Here is a 21,488-nt window from a genome sequence, read left to right as displayed (position 1 = left end):
CGCCGCCACTTCCGGGTCGCGGCCGCGGCGCCGACGGATGACGCACGCACGCCGCGCCCCTGCCTGGGGCATTTCCGGCTGGCGCGACGCGCGCGAGAGACGGGAACTCGCGCGGAAGGCGGCGGAGACGTTGGGGCGGCGGTGCGATGGAGAAGCGGGGTCGCAGCGCGAAGGCGCCCTCGATGCCGGCGCCTCAGCAGCCGCCGGTGGCGCCTCGCAAAGAGAGGAGGCCTAGCATGTTCGAGAAGGAGGCAGTGAGTGCGAAGACGGGGCGCGGGCCGCCCCCTGGGCCGCAGGACTCTCCCGCCTCTGCGGTGTGGACCCTCGAGCACCGCCTGTACCAAAACAGCCGTTTCAGTGCTCTTCAGATTTACTCAGCTCGGGTTTCCCGAGAGGAACTTTTTCAGAAATGCGTAATTTTAGTGTGTTACTCAAACCAGGGGCAGATTTACTCACCGGAAGCAGGTGTATGTGTGCCTTAAAACAGGAATGTTTGGACATACCAAGCAGAACAATGAGATGTTTTGAGTTTTTCTTAACAGCAGCAGTCTCAGTATTTGAAGAACATACAAAAGAGAAAGTTAAATTGAAAATAATCCTGCCCGTTAACGTACTATCTGAAATTAGTGGATAATGTCATTCAGTTTTATTGGTGGTATAGCATCAGATTTCTATGTGACCATAATCTGGAAACCATTAGTAATCAATACTCCGTATTTTATTGAGACTTTTAAGAGAAAATAACTTGTCCAGGGGTACAAAATTGTAGTAATAGAGCTGGGGCTTCTGGTCCACTTGTCTGTAACTGTTTTCATACCTACTTAATGGGACCCATAACCAACAGGATGGAGGGCAGAGAATTTTTGAAGATCTTGATTCCCTCCCCACCCCCCAAAAAGTCTTGGTAACGTATCAGGTTCCAATGACTGCTCTTTGCTGTCTATGTTTTACAGAGGAAAGAGAAACAGGAAAAGTAAGAAGGGCACGTTCGCAGAACTAAGAGCACAGCAAGGCTGACTGCTTAATGTATTGGGCTTAAAACTCATGCTCCCAGAAACAATATTGTATATAAGTCTGAGTAACCGTAGGTCACCTACAGTAATGAAAAATAATTCTATTTTGAGCTGCCGTTTATAAACTTAACTGTCTCCTAAAGATCTGAAGTCTTGAAAAGTAAATTTGAATCCAAAAGGAGGGGACGACAGACAGGTACCTTTGGCGTACATGCCAGAATCTGGGGAAAACGGGACATGGAAAAGGCAGTTCTTTCTTATTTGATAATGAATGTGATTAATTATAGCTGTCCCTGAAGTCTGAGCTTCTACAGGTCAGAAATTTGAAAAGAGGGTTAAAAGGAAAGACTCAGAAAAGACTGTTCAAATGCTCATTAAGTGTGCCTGAGGGCAATGAGTTACTAATTAGTCATTCCTAACTTTTAGGTAGCTGATAACTCTCTTGATCCTGAGCATAAGAAAAATTAGGACACACAATTTAATCATTATAAATATCTTTTTATTTTCTCTCTCCTGTGTCCATTTATTTTCTTTCATAGTAGCACCTCAGTTTTCCTTTGGAAGATGAACTCATTCCCCATTGAAGAGAGTTTTGGTGGGACTATCAATCACCCTCCTTAACTTTATAGTGAGGGTGAGACCAAAACTAGGCTGATGAGATGAACTCTCCCTGGAATAATTCAGGAAAATGATTGAGATTAATTTAAACTGAAGTGCCTTACGTGCCTGGTTCCTTAGCCGTCTCTTCCATTCTGTGAGCTCCTTCATGTCTTTCCAGTTAGTTATGTATGTGGTTAACAACAGTTCTGTTACAACCAAAGATTCCAAAACCTGAAATTACTGGTAATTGAAAACTTGATTAGTCTCACTTGTCTATATACATTTGACAATCTTAATATAGTTTTAAAAATGTAACAGATTTGACATTGTAGAACAGTATTAGTGAATTAGAGATGGCAGTAGAAAACCTAAAAAAAAAAATCAGACATCAGTGATCTATGGGAAAATTTGAGGCAGAACTTTTATTATCTTTGGAGTCCCTGGTGAGGAGAGGGGACAAATTGACCAAGACTTCAGAGAAAACTCAAGTAAATAAAATTAGAAATTAAAGATTACAAATTAAAATTGATATAACAGAAATACAAATGATCATAAATCACTGTGCCAATTATTCGAGCAACTTAGAAGAAATGGATAAATTCCTAGAAACAAACAACCTTCCGAGACTGAATCAAGAAGAAAGAGAAAATCTGAATTCACAGATTGATTACTAATGAGGAGATGGAATCAGTAATCAAAAACCTCCCTAAAACAAAACACTAGGACCAGAAGGCCTTCTACCGAATATTAAAGAATTAATTCCAGTCCTTATCAAACTCTTTCAAAAAATAGGAATACTTCCAAACTAATTTTCAAGGCCAGCATTACCCTAATAAAAAACCAGCCAAGTTCACCATAAGAAAAGAAAATTATAGACCAGTGTTCCTGATGAATATAGATGGAAAAATCCCCAACAAAATATTTGCAAACTGAATTCAACGCTACCTTAAAAATACACGAGTATCTTTATGAGTATGCTGTTAGCTATGGGCTTTTGATGTAGAGATAGAGCCTTTATTATGTTGAGGTATATTCCCTATATAACCACTTTGTTGAGAGTTTTTTTTTTTAACCATAAATGGGCATTAATTTTTCTCAAAGCTTTTTCTGCATCACATTGCTTGCTTTGCAGATGTTGAGCCATCCTTCAGTCAGTCAGTTCAGTCGCTCAGGCCTGTCCAACTCTTTACAGCCCCATGGACTGCAGCACCCCAGGATTCTCTGTCCATCACCAACTCCTAGAGCTTACCCAGACTCATGTACATCAAGTCGGTGATGCCACCCAACCATCTCGTCCTCTGTCATCCCCTTCTCCTGCCTTCAGTCTTTCCCAGCATCAGGGTCTTTTCCAGTGAGTCAGTTCTTTGCCTCAGGTGGCCAAAGTATGAGAGCTTTAGCTGCAACATCAGTTCTAATGAATATTCAGGACAAAGTTTCTTTAGGATTGACTGGTTTGAACTCCTTGCAGTCCAAGGGACTCGAGTCTTCTCCAACACCACAGTTCAAAAGCATCAATTCTTCAGTGCTCAGCTTTCTTTATGGAACAGTTCTCACATCCATACATGACTACTGGGAAAACTATAGCTTTGACTAGATGGACCTTTGTCAGCAAAGTAATGTCTCTGCTTTTTAATATGCTATCTAGGTTTGTTTTCTTGCAAGGAGTAAGCGTCTTTTAATTTCATGGCTGAAGTAACCACCTGCAGTGATTTTGGAGCCCATGAAAATAAAGTCTATCTCTGTTTCCATTGTTTTCCCATCTATTTGCCATGAAATGATGAGACCGGGTGCCATGATCTTAGTTTTCTGAATGTTGAGTTTTAAGCCAGCTTTTCCCTCTCCCCTTTCACTTTACTCAAGAGGCTCTTTAGTTCCTCTTCACTTTTTGCCATAAGAGTGGTGTCATCTGCATATCTGAGGGTATTGCTCTTTCTCCTGGCAATCTTGATTCCCGCTTGCACTTAATGCAGCCCAGTATTTTGCGTGATGTACTCTGCATATAAGTTAAATAAGCAGGGTGATGATATGCAGCCTTAACATGCTCCTTTCCCAGTTTTGAGCCAGTCTGTTGTTCTGTGTCTGGTTCTAACTGTTGCTTCTTGACCTGCATACAAATTTCTTTTGAGGCAGGTAAGGTCGTCTGGTATTCCCATCTCTTGAAAAATTTTCCACTTTGTTGTGATTCACACATTCGAAGGCTTTAGCGTAGTCAATGAAGCAGAAGTAGATGTTTTTCTGGAATTCTCTTGCTTTTTCTATGATCCAGTGGATGTTGGCAATTTGATCTCTGGTTCCTCTGCCTTTTCTAAATCGAGCTTGAACATCTGGAAGTTCTTGGTTCACGTACTGTCGAAGCCTAGCTTGGAGAATTTTGAGCGTTACTTTGCTAGTGTGTGAGATACGTGCAATTGTGCAGTAGTTTGAACATTCTTTGGCATTGCCTTTCTTTGGGATTGGAATGAAAACTGACCTTTTCCATTTCTGTGGCCACTGCTTAGTTTTCCAAATGTGCTGGTATATTGAATGCAGCACTTGAACAGCATCATCTTTTAGGATTTGAAATAGTTCAGCTGGAATTCCATCACCTCCACTAGCTTTGTTCGTCATCATGCATCCTAAGGCCCACTTTGCACTCTAGGGTATCTGGCTCCAGGTGAGTTATCACATCATCGAGGTTATCTGAACCATCCTTGCATTCCTGGAATAAACAGGCATCCCTGGAATAAATTCCATTTGCCTGTTCAAATCCTTTAATGGTTCCTCATTGTTCTGGGAATAAGTTTCAACTTCCCTTTCAAATTCTACTTAGTCCTACATGATGCCTTTTTAACCTTATTCTATTACTACTATTTTCCCCACTCTAAATAATTGGCAAGCCACTCCAGTACTCTTGCCTAGAAAATCCCATGGATGGAGGAGCCTGGTAGGCTGCAGTCCATGGGGTCGCTAAGGGTTGGACACGACTGACCGACTTCACTTTCACTTTTTACTTTCACACATTGGAGAAGGAAATGGCAACCCACTCCAGTGTTCTTGCCTGGAGAATCCCAGGGACGGGGGAGCCTGGTGGGCTTCTGTCTATGGGGTCACACAGAGTCGGACACGACTGAAGTGACTTAGCAGTAGCAGCAGCAAACACATGTTTATTCACAGAACATATTAAGTACTTTCTCCTGCCTATTTCCCATTCCTTTTAGGCATCAGCCCAAACTTTATTTCAGAAGAGACTTCTCCAATTATTCAGTCCAAATTAGACTCTCATGGTGAGTTTCTATCAAGTCATGTGATTTTGTGTGTGTAGCAGTTACCACTATTTTGGAGAAGGAAATGGCAACCCACTCCAGTATTCTTGCCTGGAAAATCTCAAGGACGGAGGAGCCTGGCAGGCTGCAGTCCGTGGTTTTTCAGAGTTGGACACGACTGAATGACTTCACTTTCCTTTTCCACTAGAAAGATAACTCCATGGATGCAGACTCCTGTATTATGAGTTAACACAAGTAAAACAATTCATGGTTATTATAATGAAGTTCACCACTGTAACTTAAGAGCATAGTGTGTGTGTGCATGCTAAATCACTTCAGTTGTGTCTGACTCTTTCCAACCCAGGGATCGAACCCACATCTCTTATGTTTCCTGTGTCTACAGGCAGGTTCTTTACCACTAGCGCCACCTGGGAAGCTCCATTCTTAACTGAAGTAAAAGTGTTAATTGCTCAGTCGTGTCCAGCTCTTTGTAACCCCATGCGTGTCCAGCTCTTTGTAACCCCATGCACTGTAGCCCACCAGGCTCCTCTGTCCATGGGATTTCCCAGGCAAGAATATTGGAGTTGGTAGCCATTCCAGTAGATCTTCAGGAGATCTTCCCATCCCAGGGATCGAACCCATGTCTCTTACATCTCCTGCATTGGCGGGCAGGTGCTTTACTGTTAGTGCCACCTGGGAACCCCATACTTAAGCACAGTAGCCACTAAAATAGTTCTTTAAGGCAGGTTCAGTTCAGTTCAGTCGCTCAGTCGTGTCCGACTCTTTTGCGACCCTATGAATCACAGCATGCTAGGCCTCCCTGTCCATCACCAACTCCCGGAGTTCACTCAAACTCATGTCCATCGAGTCGGTGATGCCATCCAGCCATCTCATTCTCTGTCGTCCCCTTCTCCTCCTGCCCCCAATCCCTCCCAGCATCAGAGTCTTTTCCAGTGAGTCAGCTCGTTGCAGGTTGAATGTTATCAAATAAATGTTGAATGACAAAAGCATGGAATGACATATATACCAAATATACCACTTTTGTTATCTTTTCAATTAAAACTTATGAATGAGTTAACATAATTGTATTATTTATTCAAAGATAAAATTACAGAAAGACAATAAAGGATAATATTTTCATGATGTCAGAGTGAAAAGAAAGTGAAGTCGCTCAGTCGTGTCTGACCCTGTGGACTGTAGCCTACCAGGCTCCTCCGTCCATGGGATTTTCCAGGCAAGAGTACTGGAGTGGGTTGCCATTGCCTTCTCCGGGGGATCTTCCCGACCCGGGAATTGAGTGCACGTCTCCCACACTGCAGGCAGATGCTTTACCCTCTGAGCCACCAGGAAAGCCCCAGTGTCAGAGCAGGGAACATGAAAGGCTTTGCTCACATACCGGTCTCTCAACCACTCAGTTGCCCTCTCAGAGGCCGCTCTTGTCTCTAGTTCTGCATCTTCCAGGGATGTTCTCAATCTGTGCTTTCACATTTGTGTGGTTTTGTGTTTATAGATAGATAGATGATACCTGTATTTGTTTCTCCTTGTCCAAGTTGATAGCCAGGATTGACTCTAGGATTTAGCAAGCACATAGTCAGAGAAGTCTGTTATAATGGATTTCCCAGCTTTGTGTCAGCCAAGTCCCGCTGCCCCAGGGTCCTCTGAGCTGAAATTTCATCATGGAATTTAGAAAGTCGTCTCTCTCTGTCTGTCTCCCTCTCCTTTCAGTATGCACAAATTCTAAGAGAAAGACTGAGAGAATCAGTTCATGATGTTCAGTACGTAGAGCCTCCGTTTGATGACTCAATTGCCGATCTAGGTAAAGAATGGAAGAGCGCCCTGGCAAAACTAAAGTTTGCTAATTCATATAGAATGGAGCCACTGAAAAAATTCCAGGCTCATACAGTAGAAACAAAAGTCCAGCAGATACTAAAGGTAGGTTGATAGGTATGTACGATAGCAATATCTTAATTTTGGGGATGTGATCAACCATGTTAAGATTTATGGCAGTATAGTTACCCTGACTGATTTTTTGGTAGCATTTATCTCTGAAAGTACTTTGTAGTCATACTGAATAATCATGTTGACGCTGTGATTGAAGCTAAATCAAAACTTGTTTGGTATTTCACATAGCGCTTCATTACCCATGAATTATCTATCCTGCAGGTTCCATGTTTCCCCCATATTTGAAGGAATGAGTAAGAAATCAAGCCCATATTGAATATGTGTTAGAAACTGATTCATGACTGCACTAGGCATCCTGAGAACAGGCAGCCTCCAACTTATGACTGGGTTTTCTTCTTCATTAAACAGGCTGGAATCCGAACTTCATTTAAGACAGTTGTTTGAAACTCAGACATATGTTTTCAGGCTAGTCCAACAAAGCTTCTTCAGTTTTACAGAGTTAATACTGTAATCCCAATATTAATTATATTAGTGTTTGTGTCTGAAGGCTGCTTTGTTCGGATGGAGAGAATCCCCTTTGCCATCTTTCCTAATAAAGGGCCAAATTAAAAACTTTCAAATTACAGAATGTTTGTTTAAGGGGCCACTTTTGCTGAATCCCCTTTTCACCTCAGGGCATCAGGCACCCAGGAGATTTCTGACGACCAGGTTCCCTCTGTGGGACTGTACCCTGCCTAATCCCCCTCCAACAGTACTCCTTGTTTTAACATTACCTCCCCCACCTCAAATTTGCAAGATGCATTCCTTTAGTAACAACTGATGTAAGCTGCTGCTGCTGCTAAGTCACTTCAGTAGTGTCCAACTCTTGTGTGACCCCATAGACGGAAGCCCACCAGGCTCCCCCTTCCCTGGGATTCTCCAGGCAAGAACACTGGAGTGGGTTGCCATTTCCTTCTCCAATGTGTGAAAGTGAAAAGTGAAAGTGAAGTCGCTCAGTCATGTCCGACCCTTAGCGACCCCACGGACTGCAGCCTACCAGGCTCCTCCATCCATGGGATTTTCTAGGCAAGAGTACTGCAGTGGCTTGCCATTGCCTTCTCCGGATGTAAGCTAGTTGTTGGGAAGAAAGCATACATTTAAATATTCTTCTGTGTTAACATATACATTTAAGAATTAACTCTGATACAATTCCGTTCCATTCCGTTCAGTCACTCAGTCGTGTCCGACTCTGCGACCCCGTGGACTGTAGCCTACCAGGCTTCTCCGTCCATGGGATTCTCCAGGCAAGAATACTGGAGTGGGTTACCATTTCCTTCTCCAGGGGATCTTCCCGACCCAGGGATCGAACCCAGGTCTCCCGCATTGGAGGCAGACGCTTTAACCTCTGAGCCACCAGTTAAGGGGATGTAAATCAAGGAAATGACAACCCACTGCAGTATTCTTGCCTGGAGAATCCCATGAACAGAGGAGCCTGTTGAGCTATAGCAAAGTTGTTGGGAAGAAAGCATACATTTAATTTCTTTTGTATAAATAATCTGTCCTTGTGTGCTCAGTTATTTAGTCACGTCCAACTGTTTGCAACTCCATGAACTATAGCTCAACAGGCTCCTCTGTTCGTGGGATTCTCCAGGCAAGAATACTGCAGTGGGTTGTCATTTCCTTGATTTACATCCCCTTAATTGTATCAGAGTTAATTCTTAAACGTATATGTTAACACAGAAGAATATTTAGGACACCCATTTCCCCCACCTTCCTCCACCACCATAGACATAGATATATTTCTAAACTGAAGTAATAATTACCAGATAATATTCAGAAACTATATTATGGCTTATAGCTTGGAAATAAATTCAACTCAATAAAGTAATTATTAACCCTGTGGTCTAATAGCAAGCATTTTGATGTATCCCTCACTTGGCCCTATGACACTGAGTTCAGGTTTACTGGGTATAGCAGAATTTCAAGTTGTCTTTACATGTGATCATTTATAGAATTGCATTGAGCATAAGGGGTTTGGAACAGCTTATTGGATATGTAGGGGGAAGGCTGGGGTCACAAAGAGGCTGGGGATTTTGCTTTGTATTTAGGGAACATTATCACCATTCTAGACACAGAAATAATATATACTGCTGGAGCTTGTAGGTATCTTCCTATAGCAACTATTCATTAATTGTTAAAATGGAACATGTATGTATTAATAGATAAAGCCTGGGATCTCTTAGGCAGATTCAGAAGAGAATGGATGTTGCTAGGTGTACAAAAGATTGAGCTAAATGCCTGAGGGAACTAAATGCTTCTAAACCCAGTTCAGATCCAAAAGCCTTCTAGAAGGGAGGCACAACCATAAAATGGGTAATTTATTTGGTTTTATTTGTCTGTAAAATTAGCAGGTAGGAATCCATTTGTTATCATTAGAACATAGAACATTGGCTAGTTGTCATTGGTCTGAGTCAGTTAATCAGAGGCAGGTGCCACCTGCTCACCAGCTGGTCCAAGTCTGCTTGTGGTCTGTAGAAAAATGCAGTGTTTCATGGCTCACATCTGTCTCCCCACTCCCAGCTATATATTAATTTAGTGACAAATACAATGAGCAATCTTTGACTTCCGTATTACTCTTCTGGAGGTCACAGAAAAAAAGCAGTAGAGTGCGAAGCCATAGGGACAGGATTAGAAAGAAGTGGCCTTTAACTGAGGGAGACAAGCAGACAGGAATAGGGACTTCCATGGAGGTCCAGTGGTTAAGACTCCATGCTCCCAGTGCAGGGGGTGTGAGTTCAGTTCCTGGTCAGGGGGCTAAGATTCCCCAGACCGAGTGACAAAAACAACCCCTCATGTCTCCCTAATAAATGTTTGGCAGAGTGATCTAGTGAAGGAAAACTTAAGCTTAACGATTGCTAATGAAGAGCAACTGAACATAGTTTTAAAACCAAATCAAATTTTTTTCAAAATTTTTATTGAAATAAATTGGTAAGCATTTGATATCATTTGGTCAGAGATATGTGTATGTTTCCAAAAGCTGCGTATATTAGATACATTTTCTACTTCAATTTTTATTTAAAATTTGAAAATTAAAATATCTTTCTTAACTCTTTTAAAGGAAAGTCTTCAAGATGTCAAATATGACGACAAAGTCTTTTCTCGTTTATCACTTGAATTAGCAGACCGCATATTGTCATCGGTCAAAGAATTTGGGTACCACCGTTATAAGTTCATTATAAAAGTATTATTTATTCAAAAGACGGGTCAGGCAATCAATGTAAGTACCTCCTCGTGGGAGCATGGCGGGAGAACTTGGCCCCAGGGAAGGCTGCTGCCCACAGGACAGTCGCCAGGCTCCCAGGGAGGAAAGAATTCTACCACGTCCACCTGCACACTTAGGAAATGGGGAGCTTCCAGGTGGACAGGTGGCTCCTTGGGATGGTCTGGAGAAAGGGAGGTCATCCTCTGAGGCCTGAACAACAATAAGGAGCCAGCTGTGGTAAAGATCAGGGAGAAGGTCCCCGCAGAGAAAACACGGAGTGCAAAGACAACATGGGCTTGACTGACCACCAGGGACCCTGGGGTGAGTTCAGGCAGCCCCGCCCCAAAGCGAGCAGCTGGCGGCACCAGGCGCGCGTGCTTAGTGTCCTGTGGTCAGCTCAGCCCGCATGGGCTGGGTGTGCTTCCTTCTGGCCTCACCGGTGCACTGTCGGCCATCTGGTGACGCAGCTGGCCCAGAGGTCCCAGACTGCCTTGCTCAGTCGCGACCTTTGGTTCCCCTGCATAGAAGCCACCGTCCTCCAGAGGAGGAGTGGCGTCCTCACATGGGGCTCCTTGCAGCTTTCCGAGGTGAGAGCAGAAGACTTCCTAAGGCCTCTCTTGGAAGCTGCTCAGTGTCACATTATTTTGCTCAGGGCAAGTCCCAAGGTCAGTTCGTATTCATGGGGTGGAAAAAACAGACTTAACCTCCTGATGGGAGAAGCTCACCACAGAAAAGTCAGATTTTGTGTGACTTTTACATGAAGCAATGGAATTAGGATTTCTCTAACAGCCTGCTTATAGGATCAGTACCATTTCTTCATTTCAAGACAAGACCCTAACAAACTTTTGGTTGAAAATCTACGGGTAGGCAGATAATGCTCTACTATGGACTGTGACAGCAGAGCAGTACTGCATGCAGAACTCCTAGACCCGAATTACAGAGTACCTCCTGTTCTGCCCCAGGACAAACACTGCTAAGGTCGGTCTCTTTGTGTTAGACAACTTACCCTCTCCAGTAAAGAGAAGATGGGCCCAGGAAGCATCACTCTTTAAGTCTTTTCAGCAAAAGGAAAATTGGACAAATTACTTTTAAAATAAAACGTCCTAAGATAGTGATGCAACTTCTGAAGAAACCAAATTTATATAGCTTAAAGAATTCCTTTTTAACACATTTGATCTGAAGTGAGCCTTCTGAACATTTCTGTCCTAGATTGCCAGCAGATGGATCTGGGACGTGGCTTGGGACAGCTGGGCTTCCGCGAAGCACGAGACTGAGACCTACGTGGCGCTGGTGTTAGTGTTCGCGCTCTACTGTGAGTAGCTCGCGCCACGGGCCAGATGCGCCTTTACTCCTAGACTTCTCTAAGATACATGGACGTGTGTAGACTTGTGAACGTCATGTAACTATATTCTTGTATCTCCAACTGAAGCTTCTTAATTGTACTCTTTCAACAGCAAACAAGTAAAAGCTGTATTCTTGCCTTTGTACTTACTAGTTGCCATGTTTCTTAACTTTGTATTGCCCCATGGTATAAGAAGTGTATGTATATGCCTTTTCCATATGTAAGTGTGTGAATGTTTACAGTGGATTATAACATGGAGAAATTATCATGCTTGTTTTGTTGTTCAGTCACTCAGTCACGTCTGACTCTTTGCAACCCCATGGACTGCAACATGCCAGGCTTCCTGTCTCTTCACTATCTCCTGGAGTTTGCTCAGACTCATATCCAGTGAGTCGCTCATGCCACCCCACTATCACATCTTCTATTGTCCCCTTCTCCTCCTGCCTTCATTCTTGTTAGATTTAAGAAAATTAGAATTTGCTGTGGGAAATTCGGAGAAGGCAATGGCAACCCACTCTAGTACTCTTGCCTGGAAAATCCCATGGATGGAGGAGCCTGATAGGCTTCAGTCCATGGGGTCACTAAGAGTCGGACACAACTGAGCAACTTCACTTTCACTTTTCACTTTCATGCACTGGAGAAGGAAATGGCAACCCACTCCAGTGTTCTTGCCTGGAGAATCCCAGGGACGGGGGAGCCTGGTGGGCTGCCGTCTCTGGGGTCGCACAGAGTCGGACACAACTGAAGCAACTTAGCAGCAGCAGCAGTGGGAAATTAGGACACAAGCTTGTAAAATGTCAAATTAAGTGAATGTTACAATAGATTTTGGAAAAACTTCCAAAGGAAGATATATTTTGCATGCTATCTTAATATATTGCATGCAATCTTTTGAAAGAAATTACCAAGTTTGAAAGAAAGATGTTGAGATGTTTAATACTTCCCTAACTACGACCAAGGCAGAAGCACCAGAGATCAAATTGCCAACATCCGCTGGATCATGGAGAAAGCAAGAGAGTTCCAGAAAAACATCTATTTCTGCTTCATTGACTATGCCAAAGCCTTTGACTGTGTGGATCTCAATAAACTGTGGAACATTCTGAAAGAGATGGGAATACCAGACCACCTGACCTGCCTCTTGAGAAACCTGTATGCAGGTCAGGAAGCAACAGTCAAAACTGTACATGGAACAACAGACTGGTTCCAATAGGAAAAGGAGGATGTCAAGGCTGTATATTCTCACCCTGCTTATTTAACTTATATACAGAGTACATCATGAGGAACGCTGGGCTGGAAGAAGCACAAGCTGGAATCAAGATTGCTGGGAGAAATATCAATAACCTCATATATGCAGATGACACCACCCTTATGGCAGAAAGTGAAGAGGAACTCAAAAGCCTCTTGATGAAAGTGAAAGAGGAGAGTGAAAAGGTTGGCTTGAAGCTCAACATTCAGAAAACAAAGATCATGGCATCTGGTCCCATCACTTCATGGGAAATAGATGGAAAAACAGTGGAAACAGTGTCAAACTTTATTTTTTTGGGCTCCAGAATCACTGCAGATGCTGATTGCAGCCATGAAATTAAAAGACGCTTACTCCTTGGAAGGAAAGTTATGACTAACCTTGATAGTATATTAAAAAGCAGAGACATTACTTTGCCAACAAAGGGTTGTCTAGTCAAGGCTATGGTTTTTCCCGTGGTCATGTATGGATGTGAGAGTTGGACTGTGAAGAAAGCTGATCGCCGAAGAATTGATGCTTTTGAACTGTGGTGTTGGAGAAGACTCTTGAGAGTCCCTTGTACCGCAAGGAGATCCAACCAGTCCATTCTAAAGGAGATCAATCCTGGGTGTTCATTGGAAGGACTGATGCTAAAGCTGAAACTGCAATACTTTGGCCACCTCATGCGACGAGTTGACTCACTGGAAAAAAACTCTGATGCTGGGAAGGATTGGGGGCGGGAGGAGAAGGGGACGACAGAGAATGAGATGGCTGGATGGCATCACCGACTCTGTGGACATGAGTTTGAGTGAACTCCGGGAGTTGGTGATGGACAGGGAGGCCTGGCGTGCTGTGATTCATGGGGTCATGGAGAGTCGGACGCGACTGAACTGAACTGAACTACTACCTCTCCCTCCAGTCAAAACACTTGCAAGTGTGCAGTCTATTTGTTAGTCTCTTCATCAGGCTCTTTTTAGTTGCAGGAACCAAAAAATGTGACACAATCATCTTTAAAAAGAGAGAAATTGTATTTCCCAGGCCTTTGATCAAGGATCCAGGTTCTTTTTGTCTTCCTACTCTCCCCTTGGACATCTATGCACAGTTGTTTACCTTGATGGAACTTAATCGTGTTCCCATGGCTCGGTTATGACTCACTTCCTGGGGTGCAGGTGGAGCTCACCTTGCCTGAAGCATATGGCCACGTGGGGAGTGGACGCCACCATCAATGGGAGCTCCTCTAGAAAGAAGCAGGGGGTGGGCTTGGGGGAGGCAGCCGGTAATGTCTGTGATAATTCATTCTGTTTTCACAGTTATAATCAGAATTTGAAAATCCATGTCAAATTTAATGGACAGTAAAAGTGCAGATTAGCTGAATAATCTATAAACAGGAAACCAGAAAGATGAGAGTTTTCTTTCACTTGTGTGTTATAATGTGTTGGATAATGCGGTGCTGGCAGTCCCACACTACACAGCAGAGACATGATAGTTGTAGCCCAAAGAATCTTGAAAACAGGAGTCATTGTTCACGAACTTTGGCCACAGAAAAATCAGTAATAACAAACCTAAGAAGGAGCTCATGTTAATCAGTGTTCTTTCCTGGTGACCTTATCAGGGAACACACGCGTCCTGGTATTGAGCCGACTGCTTATAAATGTCATTTTGTAAAGTGAGAATTATACCTTCCTCGAGGGTTAGTTTGTGAATTGAGTGAGGCTCTTATGCCCAGCACTTAGCATAGCCCTGGAGGGTACCAAGTCTTGAGATGTTCCCTGTCACCATTTGGTTTGACAGTTCCGATGGCCTTCGGCTCTGCTTCCTTCTGCCCTTCTCCAGCCCCATTCATGCTTGGTGGTTCAATTCTGTGGGCCTGTTTCTCTGAAGTGACCCAACTGCGCCGTCTCTTGTCTGGGCCTTCACTTGTCTCACATTTCCGTAGTCCCTTTCGCTTATTCATTCATGTGCAGATTGTTTTGTTCAATGTGCCGGTCGTCTGCCATGTGCCAGGCACTGGGTGGAACGCACAGTGTGAGCAGCAAACAAAATGGATGGGGCCCTTGCCTCCCCTGAGTGTTTACTGTACGGGACACTAGCATTACATAAGTATACCTCTGTAAATCGCGCAAATGCCTCTAAGGATGAACCAGCGAGGAAATCCAATGACCTTTCCTTGCCACCAGTCTCATCTTCACCTGTAAGACTGAAGATGTAACCATGTTGGAAGCATAACTGTTTATGTCACTCCCTGCCTCAGAACACCTCAGCCATTCTTGGAGTGAATACAGACTCTTAGGTTCTAGATTCTCCAGAATATAAAATTCTCCATTCCTCAAGATTCAGTGGATTCCAGGTTCATTATAAATGCCTCTGACCCTAGTGATACTGCCGGTTCACGCCTCACTTCTAACCCACCTGCACTAGACATGCTCCTATGTGTGCTCCTGAGATCGCGCACGTACTCCTGCCTCCGTTGCACCAGACTCCTTCAAGAAAACCTCTGCCTTGCGGTCATCAAGCCCCTTTCCCACTCCACCCATGGAAGTGTGAAGTAACTGAAGCCACCAGAGCCGCATGCCAAGCATTCAAAACCGTGACTTCTGAGCCACTTTCCTTCTGCCATTAAGAAACTGTAAGGGTCAGCCACATCAAAGGTCGCATACTGTTTCCTTCAGTCACTGCAGAAATCTGGACGCCCACTCGTCCGAGTCCCTGCTTCTTAAAACTTTATAGCTGGGTATTGACCTTCATTTACATGGTTCCTCTGTTCTCCCAGCCTCTGTTCCAGATGCGTTGTTTCTTTCCTTAAAACAGCAACCTGACTTTCCCTGAGGAGGAGTCTCACTGCAACCCTCTCCAGTAAAAGCTGGTGTTTCTCTCTCCTAACGCCTCATGCCTCAGAGCCAGTAGGTAGGGCAGGCAACCCCTGACTGAAACGCTCTAGCTCCTGCAGATCTACACCATCTGGATTCACAGTTCGTTACCTCTATGTGTGATTGTTGCCTGCGAGTCCTCTGGGATGTTCCTTCTCATTACTTGAAAACCTGAGTTGCTGGATTGCAAGCTTCATCTCCACTCTGCTCCTGCCATCGTTCTTTGTGACTTCAATATCCACAGAGATAATCATCCAGTATGGCAGTTCTCACTTTGCACAAGTTTTTTGCTACAGTGTAGTTAAATTATACCAGTCCCGGAACAGCATGCTTCATATCTCAGTGACCACAGTGGATTACCTGTGAGCAGCCACATGAAGTACAAATTCCTTATCCAGCTCTGCAGCCCCCAGGTCATTATGTAAACAGCAGATGGGCATCGCAAGCTTCCTGTCAAAGTCTTTCGGTCACTGATCACTGCACTTCTCTTCTTCAGCGCTTCAGCTCACAAGGCAGCAAAGCATGTAGTCATGTTACCTGCTTGCCTCCCAGTGATGAACCTGTGTGATGTTTTACAAAAGGTGAAAGCGCAGCAAAGAAGTGATGATGCTATAAATGAAATTGGTTAGGAAACTTGAAAATGACAACAGAAAATGAGACCTAAGCCTGCCTGGAAGGAGGAACCGTGGGGAGAAGGTCCAGGAAGCAGGAAAAACAAGGTAAAGTGTGGACATCTTTCAGTTTGAGTTGCTTTTGGAACAGAAAGCCACTTTCGGTTGAGAAAGACTGTCTTCTACTTTAGATACAGTATCTTCTGTTCCACATCAGCAGATTCAGCCAACCGCAGGAGGCCTGGTAGTGTAGGATGTATTTAATGAGAAAATCTGTGTAAGTGGGCCTGCACAGGGCAAGTGTCAACTGTAATAATAAAAATCTCAATCAGTTTGACTAGCATTCAGGCCAAAATGTCAAAGTTAGTTACTATGTTAAAAGGAAACTGTAATTACAAAGAGATAGAAAAGCAAACTTTTCTGCCAGTAAAGACTGGTTCCATCATTTTAGACAACTACAAGAGCTGATTCACACTGAGCTAGCTGGTGGCTCAGTGCTGTGAAATATGCACCCAGATTTCATACATCAGTTACAGCCACTGGTCATGACAAAAGGATGAAGATGTTGAGAGGGAGTGAGGCTGATTTAAAACTTCACGTTGAAGAAACTCTCGGAGATAATTTACAACACTGAAAATGAAAAAGATAAAATGTTGGAAGCCAATCCAAATTTCAAAATAAGCATGACAATTTATCAAGGCACAGAAAAAGGTAAGTTGTAGGGTGAAAAAAAGGCAAGCACAATTTAAATTACTCTCGGTAAAGTTATTAAAAAGAAAATAATCCTTAATGTCTCTCATGTTTCAAATTATAGTGTACTAAATAAACACTACTTTTGCAGTGAAAATTCTGTCTACATGTATAATTGGCAATAAGGGAGTTTTCAATGTTTTAACAAAAGTTTTCACAGTCATAGAAGAACTGTAGTTTTTAATAAGATCGCTTTGCATGATTTCTGCTTCATGGTCATTTTTTTATCACCCTGTGCTATTGTGCAACTAGGGCTTCTGTACTCTAGGTTCCCAGTTCCGTGACCAGCTCAAACTCAAGGACCTTTTTCATCAAGCACATGTTGGTCATCTGCTCCTTTGTTCATCCTTGTTATCATCAAAATCAGTTCAGTTGCTAAGTTGTGTCTGACTCTTTGCAACCATATGGACTGCAGTACACCAGGCTCACCTGTCCTCCACCATCTCCTGGAGTTTGCTCAGTCATGTCCATTGAGTCAGCGATGCCATGTAACAACGCATGCCCTGTTTCCCACTTCTCCTCCTGTCCTCAGTCTTTCCCAGCATCAAGGTCTTTCCCAGTGACTTGGCTATTTGAATCAGGTGGCCAAAGTATTGGAGCTTCAGCATCAGTCAGTTCAGTTCAGTCACTCAGTCGTGTCCAACTCTTTGTGACCCCATGAACCACAGCATTCCAGGCTTCCCTGTCCATCACCAACTCCCAGAGCTTGCTCAAACTCATGTCCATCGAGTCCATGATGCCATCCAACCATCTTATCCTCTGTCGTCCCCTTCTCCTCCTGCATTCAATCTTTTCCAGCATCAGGGTCTTTTCCAGTGAGTCAGTTCTTCGCATCAGGTGGCTAAAGTGTTGGAGCTTCAACTTCAGCATCAGTCCTTCCAATGAATATTCAGGACTGATTTCCATTCAGTTCAGTTCAGTTCAGTCGCTCAGTCATGTCCGACTCTTTGTGACCCCATGAATTGCAGCACACCAGGCCACCCTGTCCATCACCAACTCCTGGAGTTTACCCAAACTCATGTCCATCGAGTCGGTAATGCCATCCAGCCATCTCATCCTCTGTCATACCCTTCTCCTCCTGCCCCCAATCCCTCCCAGCATCAGTTCAGTTCAGTTGCTCAGTCGTGTCCGACTCACCGTGACCCCATGAATCACAGCACGCCAGGCCTCCCTGTCCATCACCAACTCCCGGAGTTCACTCAAACTCATGTCCACAGAGTCGGAGATGCCATCCAGCCATCTCATTCTCTGTCGTCCCCTTCTCCTCCCACCCCCAGCCTTTCCCAGCATCAGAGTTTTTTCCAATGAGTCAACTCGTCGCATGAGGTGGCCAAAATATTGCAGTTTCAGCTTCAGCATCAGTCCTTCCAATGAACACCCAGGATTGATCTTCTTTAGGATGGACTGGTTGGATCTCCTTGCACTCCAAGGGACTCTCAAGAGTCTTCCCCAGCACCACAGTTCAAAAGCATCCATTCTTCAGCGCTCAGCTTTCTTCACAGTCCAACTCTCACATCCATACATGACCACAGGAAAAACCATAGCCTTGACTAGACGGACCTTTGTTGGCAAAGTAATGTCTCTGCTTTTTAATATACTATCAAGGTTGGTCATAACTTTCCTTCCAAGGAGTAAGCGTCTTTTAATTTCATGGCTGCAGTCAGCATCTGCAGTGATTTTGGAGCCCAAAAAAATAAAGTCTGACACCGTTTCCACTGTTTCCCCATCTACTTCCCAAGAAGTGATGGGACCAGATGCCATTATCTTTGTTTTCTGAATGTTGAGCTTCAAGCCAACCTTTTCACTCTCCTCTTTCACTTTCATCAAGAGGCTTTTGAGTTCCTCTTCACTTTCTGCCATAAGGGTGTTGTCATAAGATGGTTAGTTATTACCAAATTTCTAAATACAATGGACATTTTTCGGTCTTTATCTTACTCAAGTTCTCGAATGACATGTTGACCAATCTCATATCTGAAATACTTTCAGCTTACAATACTTGAGAGTTTTCTTCCTTTTTCTCTGTTTTCACCAGTATCTCTGGGATTCTTGACCTGAGCCTTTTCCTCACCTGTGACTACATGTTCTGATGGTCCTTATAGTTTTGTCACTTTTTCTCTTCAGCGCTCCATTGCCAGTGCCTAACTCGGGGTCTAACAATAAATAGTAAGACAGTATTTGATGAACACACGATTCCTTATGTTTCTATCACCTGACATAGTTTCTAGTCAAGGCTATGGTTTTTCCCGTGGTCATGTATGGATGTGAGAGTTGGACTGTGAAGAAAGCTGAGCACCAAAGAATTGATGCTTTTGAACTGTGGTGCTGGAGAAGACTTTTGAGAGTCCCTTGGACTGCAAGGCGATCCAACCAGTCCATTCTGGAGGAGATCAATCCTGGGTGTTCATTGGAGGGACTGATGCTAAAGCTGAAACTCCAATACTTTGGCCACCTCATGCGAAGATTGACTCACTGGAAAAGACTCTGATGCTGGGAGGGATTGGGGGCGGGAGGAGACGGGGACGACAGAGAATGAGATGGCTGGATGGCATCACCGTCTCGATGGACATGAGTTTGAGTGAACTCCAGGAGTTGGTGATGGACAGGGAGGCCTGGCGTGCTGTGATTCATGGGGTTGCAAAGAGTTGGACAAGACTGAGTGGCTGAACTGAACTGAACATAGTTTCTAGTTGGTTTCCATAAAACCTTTGAAATAAAGGAATGGACATTATTATTCTAATAGTGCAAATGAGGAACTGGAGGGTCAGAAAGACTAGTTTATCCATGATCACACAGCTAATAAGTGGCACAGCTGGTATCACATCAAAGTCTTAACTCCAAATCTTTGTTCTCACCTTTATATCAAACCGCCTCCCTGTATATTTCACTCCAGACTCTGAGACTCTGTCTTCACTTACACTATCCTCACTCCAGACTGGAATGAATGATGTACTTGAATATCCCTCCTACTTTCCTACTTCTCCATCTTTGTTGGGTTTGAGCCCATATTTATACTTCTAGTTATACAGTTGAAGCTCTGCGGTAAAGAATTCATCTGCAATGCAGGATATTCAGGTTTGAGCTCTGGCTTGGGAAGATGCCCTCGAGAAGGAAATGGCAACCCACTCCAGTATTTTTGCCTGGAAAAATCTCATGGACAGAGGAGCCTGGCGGGCTATAGTCCGTGACATCACAACGAGCTGGACACAATTTACCAACTGAACAACAACAAACTGTACATTTACCAGTAGCTCTATCAGTATCTCGTTACTTTTCAAATTTTGTGTCAAGTAAATTTTCACCCATCGTGAATGAAAATTATTGCCCAGCATATCAGTAAACAAAGGATGTTGCAGCCATCAAGCCATCATATTAGAGCCAGAGGATGATGATGATAAGCCCTGAGGGAGCTCAGGAAGGAGGCAGAAGGCTGGCTATCCAGCAGTCAGGCACTGCAGCCACTACTCCCCACCCCCTCAGTGCACTGGGAAGAATCTCAGGATGAGAAAACAGGATACTGGCCCCAGGTAGCTGAGGTGCATGTCAAAGGAATGGTTTCAGTGAGCCCAGACTCTTGAATCTTCCCATACTGAGAAAAGCACTAGATTCCTTAACTTGCGATGTCTGATTTTCTTTAACTAACAGTAATCTTTTGATGTTCTAACTAGGTCTTTATTGCAAAAACTCCTATATATCCTGGCTCCCCCACCCCCGACCCCTTGCTTCTTTGGAGCAGTTATCTCAGAGTGATCTGAGAGTCCTGCCTCTGGAACTTGAAGTCGTCAGTATGCCTGCTGAATAAAATACAAGTCTCAACTCTGAGGTTGTGCTTTTTCTTTTCCAGTCAACACACTAATTCTTTCAGTATTAAAGCAGCCCGTGTGCAGGGATCATACTCTGCATGGCCTTAATATTATGCCTTGCAGGATGAAAAGCTGAATCATTGTTCATTGGCTTGGAATGAAGAGTTTTAAATTTGAATTTGATCCAGAGAGAAATCACCCAAGGAACAAGACTAACTGAATACATATATATATATACATACGTTTATATATATATATATAAACATTAAACTCTATCCAAAAAGTCTGACTGAGGGTCTTGATCAGTTGAGGGACTTTGGGGGAAAGATGTTGGTTCTCCTTGAGTCATTCAGACACTTAGGCCTTTTTCTTCAGTGTTCTTTTGACAGGGAAATTGGTGCTGCTCTGAAGAGGTTGTGCGATAAAATGGAGGCTGGATTAGGAGCAGTTTGCTAGAAGAATTGATGCTTTTGAACTGTGGTGTTGGAGAAGACTCTTGAGAGTCCCTTGGACTGCAAGGAGATCCAACCAGTCCATTCTAAAGGCGATCACTCCTGGGTGTTCATTGGAGGGACTGATGCTAAAGCTGAAACTCCAATACTTTGGCCACCTCATGCGACAAGTTGACTCACTGGAAAAGACTCTGATGCTGGGAGGGATTGGGGGCGGGAGGAGAAGGAGACAGAGAATGAGATGGCTGGATGACATCACCGACTTGATGGACATGAGTTTGGGTGAACTCTGGGAGTTGGTGATGGACAGGGAGGCCTGGAGTGCTGTGATTCATGGGGTCACAGAGTCGGACACGACTGAGTGACTGAACTGAACTGAAGGAAGGAATTAAAAGATGCTTGCTCCTTGGAAGAAAAACTGACAAACCTAAAGCAGAGACATCACTTTG

The 21,488-nt window shown here is 43.8% G+C and overlaps 1 protein-coding gene across 2 annotated transcripts; it reads left to right on the top strand.

The window, feature by feature from the left end:
- Positions 1 to 7: 7 nt before the first annotated feature.
- On the top strand, positions 8 to 21,092 carry DYNLT2 (dynein light chain Tctex-type 2). Of its 2 annotated transcripts, XM_088840915.1 has the most exons (5): positions 8 to 254; positions 6,581 to 6,787; positions 9,855 to 10,013; positions 11,208 to 11,310; positions 20,963 to 21,092. In XM_088840915.1, the coding sequence occupies exons 1-5, from the start codon at positions 147 to 149 to the stop codon at positions 20,971 to 20,973; spliced, it is 588 nt and encodes a 195-aa protein (XP_088697041.1). In that variant the 5' UTR covers positions 8 to 146; the 3' UTR covers positions 20,974 to 21,092. The 2 variants fall into 2 exon arrangements, with proteins under 2 accessions (XP_088697041.1, XP_055288879.1); XM_055432904.2 differs by lacking the exon at positions 20,963 to 21,092 and having other exon boundaries at positions 11,208 to 20,713.
- The last annotated feature ends 396 nt before the right edge of the window (positions 21,093 to 21,488 follow it).

This window comes from Moschus berezovskii, chromosome 10 (assembly GCF_049115385.1).
Source record: "Moschus berezovskii isolate FMDL1 chromosome 10, NW_MosBer_1.0, whole genome shotgun sequence".
In the NCBI taxonomy this organism is placed as follows: Eukaryota; Metazoa; Chordata; class Mammalia; order Artiodactyla; family Moschidae; genus Moschus; species Moschus berezovskii.
This window is presented reverse-complemented; position numbering and strand designations above follow the sequence as displayed.